This window comes from Coregonus clupeaformis, chromosome 1 (genome assembly GCF_020615455.1).
Source record: "Coregonus clupeaformis isolate EN_2021a chromosome 1, ASM2061545v1, whole genome shotgun sequence".
NCBI lineage: Eukaryota > Metazoa > Chordata > Actinopteri > Salmoniformes > Salmonidae > Coregonus > Coregonus clupeaformis.
In genome coordinates this window covers 93,458,134-93,468,566 of record NC_059192.1, presented here as the reverse complement: position 1 = coordinate 93,468,566, position 10,433 = coordinate 93,458,134, and the positions used below count along the sequence as shown (strand labels likewise).

The window sequence follows — 10,433 nt, the reverse complement described above, 5'->3', positions numbered from 1 at the left end:
GATATCTGAATTATAATCCCTTATCAGATAACCCCCCCAAATCGACCAAGGGAACGCTTACTGTTGGCCATCTCATTTTCGACACACATGTCTGCTGTAAACATGGAACTGCAGCATGATCGCGTCTAGCTTGCTGTCAAACTATTCGTCTAGTGAAATAAGAAAATAAGAGTGAAACAAACGTGGTTGAAGAAGAACGTATAGTACTCATATTGGTAAGTGGCTATAGCTAACTAGCTACTGTGTCTTTATGTGTGTGTTCTTTATGGTGTTGTTAGCTATAGAAGTCAGCCAGCTATCCGTCGCTAGCTAGCCACTGTAACCAGAAAGCATAGGTAGCTAGCAGGCTGGGATATGGTTGCTAAACTGTTTTGGTGATGGTAAAGGTGATTTCACAACTTAGCAAAGTTTCCATCATGGCTCCCAATTTTGGGTCAGGGTGCGCTTCGTTGGGGAAGGAGAGGTGCCTAGTACTGTAGAGAGTATGTGGCTGAAAACCTATAGTTCGAATCCCTGTAGATCACTGCTGCAGACGTCTATTCCTACATAACCCTCCCAAATCGGCGCAACTCAAATGCACATGAGCAGAAATGGAGTGACTGGGAAGTGGAGTCCCCATCCAACGTGGACGAGAAGACTATAACGTTGAAGTTCTGGACATGACATAAGAGTTGTATCTGCAACGCTACTGCACTCTCCTTCAGCCTGCCATGAAACCAGTAGACGACAATGGGATATGCTATGGCCTAAGCAGGTACAAGGTCCGGACCAAGAGAGGAACTGATGATGAAGCTTTCACGATCCCCAACAACATCATGCTGGGGCCACACAGTGGCAGAATCTTCTACCCAGGACAGACCACCCGCTGCTATGTCTGTAATGCCATGGACCACCAGGTGAAGGATTGCAAGACTGTTACGTGCTGGAGATGCAGTGAGTTCACAAGTCCAGAGAGTGCACGAGTGAAAGCAAGGTGATGGGCACACCTACTTCAACTGTCCACAAGCCTACAACAACAGAGCAAAGAACGGTGGAATGGGAGCAGAACCTGAAGCGCAACAACCAACACAGCCAGCAGATGAGCCTGAAGAGCCCCATATCCCACAGCACATCCCCAAACAACATGAGCAGCAGAGAGGTGAGGAAGAGGAGGACAAGGGAGCAGAGAGGTGAAGAGGAGAAGCATCACAAACCCGAGAGCAACAACCACACCTACAGCCAGTCTTGCAGTCGGTCTGACAGCACACCAGAGAGCAGGAATGACGAGGAGAACGATGACAGTTTCGAGTCTGCCAGTGAAGAGCCATCCCAAGACTCTTCCCTCCCTGATGACACAGGTCCTGCAGCAGTCTGGTCCACTCAAATGGAGGCTCATGATGACGATCCACCAAACCTTGCCAGTACTCCGGCCGCCTCCCACCTCCCTAGTGGCTACCCTCCTCTGCCCCCAGACACCTCCAGCTCCATCGAAGGTACCCATCCATCAAAGAGTGGTACGAAATGTCCTGTCTCTTCCCCTCAGGAAAAGGGGACCACAAAAAAGCCCTAAATGAGCATCATTAAATAAAAATGTAATTAACAACTGTTTACAAGCAGAACTGTTTTATCAGTAGTGGTCTGCCATCTAAAATGTCTAAATGTATGAAAAGTTCAGGTGATTATCTCTAATGACCAACAAATGTCAGTATTTATGTTTGAAATGTCTGCATTCTAGTATGCAATGTGTATTTCAAAAAATATTCTCACGTCATGAATGTTATTAATTATTGAAAGATTATATTAAAACTAAACCAAACAACAAAAAAGCAATAACATATGATGCAACATAACTTATCTGTATCTCATAAACAAGAAAATAAACAAAGTTATTTATTTTAAGCTGATAAAAAAAAGTACATGTGATTGTGTGTGTGCGTGTCTGTGTCTGTCAGTTAGTGTCTGTATTTTAGTGAGAGAGTTCTTGATGAATAAACCCCATATCCATGTCTCTCAATCTTTTCCTCCCACAGACAAGCCTGTGTCTTCTCTCCATCTCCAGCTGTGACGGTGATGGAAGAGGAGGTGTCTCTGAGAGTGCTGCCGATGGACCCAGCTGACAGGGGCACCCAGAGGGTCAGACTGGGCCCAGGGCTGATGTCCTCCCTGGGGTTGGCGCTGGGCTCTCCTGTTCTGGTGGCTCTGTCTGGAGGATCCTGTCTCTGTACTGCCTGGCCCAGGCCTGACCTAGCTGACGGATTCATACAGATAGACATGAAATGTTGCTCTCCAAATCTTATCTTAAACAAAGCTACACCCACACACCTCACCCTCAGCCTACCCCTAACCCCCAGCCCTAACCCTAGCCCCAGCTCTAGCCCACTTCCCCCCAGCCCATGTCAAAGTCCTAACCCCAGCCTCACCCCAGTCTCCTGCTCCAAGCTGAAAGGCATCAGAGTATCAGTGGTGGTTCAGAGTTTGGAGTTCCGGAAAACCACTCCTCCCAGTTTCATCCATGAACTTGTGAAGGACATGCTGAAAGGAACGTATGTCCACCAGAATCATGTGATAGATGTGGGTGACTATGACACGGACATTAAACTGATCGTCATCGAGAGCCTGAACCCAGAGTCCACCATGGCTGGTTTGGTTACATCTAAGACGGGGGTGGAAATAACGGGGACGAGGACCCTCAGGCACTACAGAGGACAGCTACAGGAGCAGCCCCGGGTCCTACTGGGAGGACTGGACGAGGTGAGGACCCAGGATGAGGCTGCGTCTCAATAGTCTACAGTGGCGTCCTCTTCTCCTCTCCTCCTCAATAGTCAATTTCAATTGTCACATCGTTCACTCTGATGTGACTCAGTAGGTGAAAGCAATATGGACTCTAGGATGCCTCTTGAGAATCTATTTTCTCTTCTCCTGAAGTCTTTAGTTAGTCAATGCAGTTGGAGGAGAGGAGACGAGTGGAGGAAGTCACTGTAGATGAAGGACAGAAATACCCTTTAGTCTCTGTCTAATCATGTCTTTATTGTCTGTGATTCCAGGTGTCAGCGTGTCTGAGAGAGATGTTGCGCCTGCCCCTGCAGTACCCTGCTACCCTGGGCTCCCTGGGTCTGTCCTGCCCCAGAGGAGTGCTCCTGGCTGGGCCCCCGGGGGTCGGAAAGACCCTGCTGGTCCGCTGCCTGGTGGGGGAAGTGGGGGCCAGCCTGATCACAGTCAGAGGACCAGAGGTAAGAGGACACACACAGACATACACATACAGTGCATTCGGAAAGTATTCGGACCCCTTCCCTTTTTCCACATTTTGTTACGTTACAGCCTTATTCTAAAATTGATTAAATTATAATTTTTCCTCATCAATCTACATACAATATCCCATAAAGACAAAGTGAAAACAGGTTTTTAGAAATTTTAGCAAATGTATTAAAAATAAAAAACAGATACCTTATTTACATACAGTGGGGGAAAAAAGTATTTAGTCAGCCACCAATTGTGCAAGTTCTCCCACTTAAAAAGATGAGAGAGGCCTGTAATTTTCATCATAGGTACACGTCAACTATGACTGACAAAATGAGGAAAAAAAATCCCGAAAATCACATTGTAGGATTTTTTATGAATTTATTTGCAAATTATGGTGGAAAATAAGTATTTGGTCAATAACAAAAGTTTCTCAATACTTTGTTATATACCCTTTGTTGGCAATGACACAGGTCAAATGTTTTCTGTAAGTCTTCACAAGGTTTTCACACACTGTTGCTGGTATTTTGGCCCATTCCTCCATGCATATCTCCTCTAGAGCAGTGATGTTTTGGGGCTGTCGCTGGGCAACACGGACTTTCAACTCCCTCCAAATATTTTCTATGGGGTTGAGATCTGGAGACTGGCTAGGCCACTCCAGGACCTTGAAATGCTTCTTACGAAGCCACTCCTTCGTTGCCCGGGCGGTGTGTTTGGGATCATTGTCATGCTGAAAGACCCAGCCACGTTTCATCTTCAATGCCCTTGCTGATGGAAGGAGGTTTTCACACAAAATCTCACGATACATGGCCCCATTCATTCTTTCCTTTACACGGATCAGTCGTCCTGGTCCCTTTGCAGAAAAACAGCCCCAAAGCATGATGTTTCCACCCCCATGCTTCACAGTAGGTATGGTGTTCTTTGGATGCAACTCAGCATTCTTTGTCCTCCAAACACGACGAGTTGAGTTTTTACCAAAAAGTTATATTTAGGTTTCATCTGACCATATGACATTCTTCTGGATCATCCAAATGCACTCTAGCAAACTTCAGACGGGCCTGGACATGTACTGTCTTAAGCAGGGGGACACGTCTTGCACTGTGTCGAGGCACAGATCTGGGGAAGGGTACCAAAACATTTCTGCAGCATTGAAGGTCCCCAAGAACACAGTGGCCTCCATCATTCTTAAATGGAAGAAGTTTGGAACCACCAAGACTCTTCCTAGAGCTGGCCACCCGGCCAAACTGAGCAATTGGGGGAGAAGGGCCTTGGTCAGGGAGGTGACCAAGAACCTGATGGTCACTCTGACAGAGCTCCAGAGTTCCTCTATGGAGATGGGAGAACCTTCCAGAAGGACAACCATCTCTGCAGCACTCTACCAGTCAGGTCTTGATGGTAGAGTGGCCAGACGGAAGCCACTCCTCAGTAAAAGGCACATGACAGCCCGCTTGGAGTTTGCCAAAAGGCACCTAAGTACAGCGAGATCCTTGATGAAAACCTGCTCCGGAGCGCTCACGATCTCAGACAGGGGCGAAGGTTCACCTTCCAACAGGACAACGATCCTAAGCACACAGCCAAGACAACGCAGGAGTGGCTTCGGGACAAGTCTCTGAATGTCCTTGAGTGGCCCAGCCAGAGCCCGGACTTGAACCCGATCGAACATCTCTGGAGAGACCTGAAAATAGCTGTGCAGTGACGCTCCCCATCCAACCTGAGAGAGCTTGCGAGGATCTGCAGAGAAGAATGGGAGAAACTCCACAAATACAGGTGTGCCAAGCTTGTAGCATCCTACCCAAGAAGAATCGAGGCTGTAATCGCTTCCAAAGGTGCTTCAACAAAGTACTGAGTAAAGGGTCTGAATACTTATGTAAATGTCAAATTTCCATTTTTTTTTATAAATTTGCAAACATTTATAAAAACCTGTTTTTGCTTTGTCATTATGGGGTATTGTGTGTAGATTGATGAGGGGAAAAAAACAATTTAATCAGTTTTAGAATAAGGCTGTAACGTAACAAAATGTGGAAAAAGTCAAGGGGTCTGAATACTTTCCGAATGCAATGTATAAACATATACGCATGGACACACATAGACATATAAACATGAACACACAAACACACACACACACACACATAATATAACACACAAACATACAGTCACATACATATGCATGCACATACACACACAGTATTACACAACACACAGTATTAGACAACACACACTTGAATACTTGCTTACATGAAGCAACATTTAACATCAAACCGTTCCCAGCCTTCTTACCTATGTTGTTTAGCTTGTGGGCTCGCTGTTACACAATACACACACACTGGCTAAATGTAATTGGACTTTACCCTGCCTCCTCCATTCCCAAGGTAGTAGGGTCTCGGCCAGGGGAGAGTGAGGAGAGGTTGCGGGCGGTGTTTGGTCGGGCGCGGGCAGCGGCAGAGGAGGGGCCGTGTGTGTTGTTCCTGGATGAGCTGGACTCTCTCTGTCCCAGACGGACTGGATCCTCCGCACCCGAGAACCGGCTGGTCGCTCAGCTGCTCACGCTCATGGATGGCATGGACCAATCAGATCGCTTCCTCATCGTAGGAGCCACCAATCAGCCGGACAGCTTGGATCCGGCGCTACGGAGGCCCGGGAGGTTCGACAGAGAGGTGACTTAATATTGTTATTCAAGCTTAATTAAAACCAGAAAGTTCCACAGAGAGGTACAGTAATGAGTGTGTGTGTTGGTCTGTACAATAAGACTATCCTGTGTCTGTTGCCTCCAGGTGGTTATCGGTGCCCCATCAGGGCAGCAGTAGTTGTCTGTACTGTAATGTACTCTGTCTACTCTCTCTCTCTGTTGTCCAGGTGGTTATCGGTGCCCCTACAGCACAGCAGCGGTTGTCCATCCTGTCAGTGCTGTGCCAGGCCATGCCAGTGTGTGTCAGTGTGGACTGGGCAGAGCTGGCCCAGAGGACTACAGGGTATGTGGGTGCTGACCTCAGTGCTCTCTGCCGCGAGGCTGCCATGCTGGCTATACGACACAACACACAGGTAAGCATAGACACACACACAAACACCTTACACTGTAAAGTCAGCTCATATTGGTCCTTCGAGCCGGATCATCCACACTCACACACAAGACACCACACACAGGTAACCAGCATACACACACTTGTTCTAACTTTTATCCAGGTTATTCTCATTGAGATAAAGTCTTAACATTATTGACTCAGCCTCCTGCTGTGCGTTGTGTATGTTGTCAGGGTTCAGGGGAGCAGGCAATCACCATGGAACACTTCCTGTCTGCCCTGAAGACTGTCCGTCCGTCCTGTCTGAGGGGCAGTCTGGGACGGACAGACCTCCCAGCCGTCTCCTGGGAACAGATAGGAGGCCTGGAGGAAGTCAAACTCAAACTACAACAGGTACTGCTGGAACTATACCGGGCAATCAGCAGCATTCCTTTGTTTATTCATTCATCCATCCATTCATTCACTATTGCATCCATTCATTCATTCATTCATTCATTCATCCATCCATTCATTCACTATTGCATCCATTCATTCATCCATCCATCCATCCATTCATTTAACCAAGCACTGAAGAGCAGCAGGCAATAACAGACACAAGGCTCTGCTCCAAAGTAGTGCACTAGAGTATAGGGTGAATAGGGTGTCATTTGGGACTTGCCCTGACTTCCTGTCCTCTGTTTCTGCTCCCTCCCTGTAGAGTATAGAGTGGCCGATGCGTTACCCTGAGGCGTTTGTGCGTCTGGGTCTGTCCCGTCCCAGGGGGGTGTTGCTGTATGGTCCCCCAGGCTGTGCTAAGACCACCCTGGTCAGGGCTGCAGCCACCTCCTCCCACTGCTCCTTCCTGTCAGTCAGCGGGGCTGACCTCTACTCTCCATACGTAGGAGACTCGGAGAAGGCCCTGGCTCAGGTAGGGGTTTGGAGAACCCCTCGTCTTAAACGAATTGTTCCTCTTTTTCTTGTACTAGCATGCAGTGTTAGACATTTTTTGAAGCAGTTCAACTTTGTTATTTGGAGGAATGTTGCTGTCATGCTTTAATCGATATAATCACTTTGGTAGATGTTATTGTATGTGTGCGTGTTTAACCATGTGGTGTGTTCCTGTATGTAGCTGTTTCGTCAGGCACGGGCCTGCGCTCCCTCCATCCTGTTCCTGGATGAGGTGGACTCTCTGATTGGCTCCCGGTCAGAAGGCCACGCCCCTCAGAGTGCCCAGACCCGCCTCCTGTCTGTGCTGCTGAATGAGCTGGACGGGGTAGGCTTTAGGACCCTGGAGAGGAGAGGAGCAGGGAAGACCCTACAAGCTGAAGGAGTGCAGGAGCGCCACCAACAGGAACAGGTCAGACATTACATCCTACTACTAGAGCACCAATCAGAACTAGTCGTTTAAGGAAACATACACCATATAATCACACAAAAAACATACACACAAACAGCACATCTTTTTATATCGATTCTGCTCAGAATGACTGATCTACAAATCACTTAAAGAGTAGCAATTCTGAGCTTCACATTGCTCAAACTGATCCCCTCAAACGCCCTGACAATCTGCTCCTGTTGTTGTTAACATGATGTCCTGTCTGTCTGTCTACCCTCTCTGTCAGTTGGAGTACCAGGAGGTGTGTAACAAGGAAGTGATGATCGTAGCGGCCACTAACAGACCAGACTCTCTGGACAGCGCCCTCCTAAGGCCTGGGAGACTGGACCAGATCATCTATGTACCCCCACCTGACCTACAGGTAACTATTACCACCTTCACCTGAACTACAGGTAAATATTACCTCACTTTCACCTGAACTACAGGTAAATATTACCTCACCTGTAGGTAACTATTACCACCTCCACCTGAACTACAGGTAAATATTACCTCACCTGCAGGTAACTATTACCACACCTTCACCTGAACTACAGGTAAATATTACCTCACTTTCACCTGAAGTACAGGTAAATATTACCTCACCTTCACCTGAACTACAGGTAAATATTACCTCACCTGGAAGTAAATATTACCACACCTTCACCTGAAGTACAGGTAAATATTACCTCACCTGGAGGTAAATATTACCTCACCTGAACTACAGGTAAATATTACCACACCTTCACCTGAAGTACAGGTAAATATTACCTCACCTGGAGGTAACTATTACCTCACACGAACAACAGGTAAATATGACCTCACCTGAATTACAGGTACATATTGCTACACCTTCACCTGACCTACAGGTACATATTGCTACACCTTCACCTGACCTACAGGTACATATTGCTACACCTTCACCTGACCTACAGGTACATATTGCTACACCTTCACCTGCCCTACAGGTACATATTGCTACACCTTCACCTGCCCTACAGGTACATATTGCTACACCTTCACCTACCCTACAGGTACATATTGCTACACCTTCACCTGACCTACAGGTACATATTGCTACACCTTCACCTGCCCTACAGGTACATATTGCTACACCTTCACCTGCCCTAGAGGTACATATTGCTACACCTTCACCTGCCCTACAGGTACATATTGCTACACCTTCACCTGCCCTACAGGTACATATTGCTACACCTTCACCTGACCTACAGGTACATATTGCTACACCTTCACCTGACCTACAGGTACATATTGCTACACCTTCACCTGCCCTACAGGTACATATTGCTACACCTTCACCTGCCCTAGAGGTATAAGACAAGGGTCTGATGCGCCAGATTGATGTTGCTGTGACATTTTTAATCTCCGGTACATGCCTCTGTGTCTGATCATCCCTCTGATCGCACTCTCCCTCTTTCACCTCTCTCTTCCTCCTCTCCCCCTTTTCTCTTCTCCCTCTATCTCTCCCTCCAGGCGCGTGTGTCCATCCTGCAGGTGTGTACAGAGAAGATGCCTCTGGATGATGATGTGTGTCTGGAGGAGCTGGCTGAGCAGACTGACCTCTACTCTGGAGCAGACCTGGAGAACCTGTGCAGAGAGGTACAGAGTACCAAAACACCTAGCCCTTTTAACACGCCTCCCCTTTAAATACAATATACTGTACCTGTACCTTTAATCCTTCGCAATGAGGTACAGTATACACCAATACACCTGTCCCTAAAGTATTTTTCTGAACGAGAATACAGATAATGCTTTTACAGTGGGATTTCTTCACCACAGTCACTTTTAGAAAAATGCTTCAGAATATTTGTATGTTTTGGCCTCCCGAGTGGCGCAGCGGTCCATGAGGCGTCGGCGGGTTTAGGGGAGGGTTTGGCCGGCCGGGATGTCCTTGTCCCATCGCGCTCTAGCGACTCCTTGTGGCGGGCCGGGTGCATGCACACTGACTTCGGTTGCCAGCTGTACAGCGTTTCCTCTGACACATTGGTGCAGTTGGCTTCCGAGTTAAGCGAGCAGTGTGTCAAGAAGCTGTGCGGCTTGGCAGGGTTGTGTTCTCGACCTTCGCCTCTCCCGAGTCTGTACAGCGATGAGACTAACTACTACAAATTGGATATCACGAAATTGGGGAGAAAAAGGGGTAAAAAGTACCAAAAAATAATAATATTTGTATGTTTTAACCATAGGAGAGAGAATCGGCAAAGTGTTTGTTTATACTATAGAAATAGAATGAGAGCTGCGGGGGTTTAACTGTAATGTTGTTGTCTGCAGGCGGCTCTATTGACCCTCCAGGAGGAGAGTATGGAAGCTTCTAGTATCAAACACCGATACTTCCTCCAGTCTTTACAGAGGATGACTCCCTCTCTCTCGACCCAGCAACTACAGACATACAAAAACCTCTTCAGATGACAAACTACAGACCCACCTCATCATATGATGGCTGACAGATGGGTCGGATTTGGAAAGTAAAATAAAACTTCCATTTTGTGAACTTCCATTTTTTGGGGTCTGTTGGCTGTTTCTATGCCACGAGTTGGCGGTATGTAGGCCTAATTACGGTCACTTCTTCGTAACTGTTATAACATCCTCCTATTGATTGTAGGGATAACTACACCATCTAGTGGTGTACATGTGTAGTAAATCAGCACAAACAGGATCTCACCACTCTACTTCAGTGTTTCCCAACAGCACACATTGTTGTTGTAGCCTGGATAAAAACACCTGATTAACCTTAAAGGGCTTGATGATTAGTTGACAAGTAGAATCAGGTGTGCTTTTCTGGGACCACACAAAAATATGTACTGTTGGGGTAACTAGAGGACCAGAGGTCA

The 10,433-nt window shown here is 47.2% G+C and overlaps 1 protein-coding gene across 4 annotated transcripts; it reads left to right on the top strand.

Annotated features, from left to right (window-relative positions):
* Positions 1-71: 71 nt before the first annotated feature.
* spata5l1 (spermatogenesis associated 5-like 1) lies at positions 72-10,099 on the top strand. 4 transcript variants are annotated; one of them, XM_041894770.2, is made up of 12 exons: positions 72-215; positions 520-1,493; positions 2,039-2,730; positions 3,024-3,209; positions 5,586-5,870; positions 6,070-6,255; positions 6,468-6,626; positions 6,931-7,140; positions 7,342-7,569; positions 7,835-7,969; positions 9,079-9,204; positions 9,874-10,099. In XM_041894770.2, the coding sequence occupies exons 2-12, from the start codon at positions 977-979 to the stop codon at positions 10,009-10,011; spliced, it is 2,862 nt and encodes a 953-aa protein (XP_041750704.2). In that variant the 5' UTR covers positions 72-215; positions 520-976; the 3' UTR covers positions 10,012-10,099. The 4 variants fall into 4 exon arrangements, with proteins under 4 accessions (XP_041750704.2, XP_045079436.1, XP_045079434.1 ...); XM_045223501.1 differs by lacking the exon at positions 520-1,493; XM_045223499.1 differs by lacking the exon at positions 520-1,493 and having other exon boundaries at positions 2,010-2,730.
* Positions 10,100-10,433: the final 334 nt, after the last annotated feature.

What these genes read in the sequence shown, in the direction of transcription:
- spata5l1 (XM_041894770.2), top strand. Translation starts at nt 977, where the DNA reads ATGGGCACACCTACTTCAACTGTCCACAAGCCTACAACAACAGAGCAA. An exon ending in CCGGGAGGTTCGACAGAGAG is followed by an intron (nt 5,871 to 6,069) that starts GTGACTTAATAT and finishes TCTGTTGTCCAG; the next exon opens with GTGGTTATCGGTGCCCCTAC. An exon ending in AGCGCCACCAACAGGAACAG is followed by an intron (nt 7,570 to 7,834) that starts GTCAGACATTAC and finishes CCTCTCTGTCAG; the next exon opens with TTGGAGTACCAGGAGGTGTG.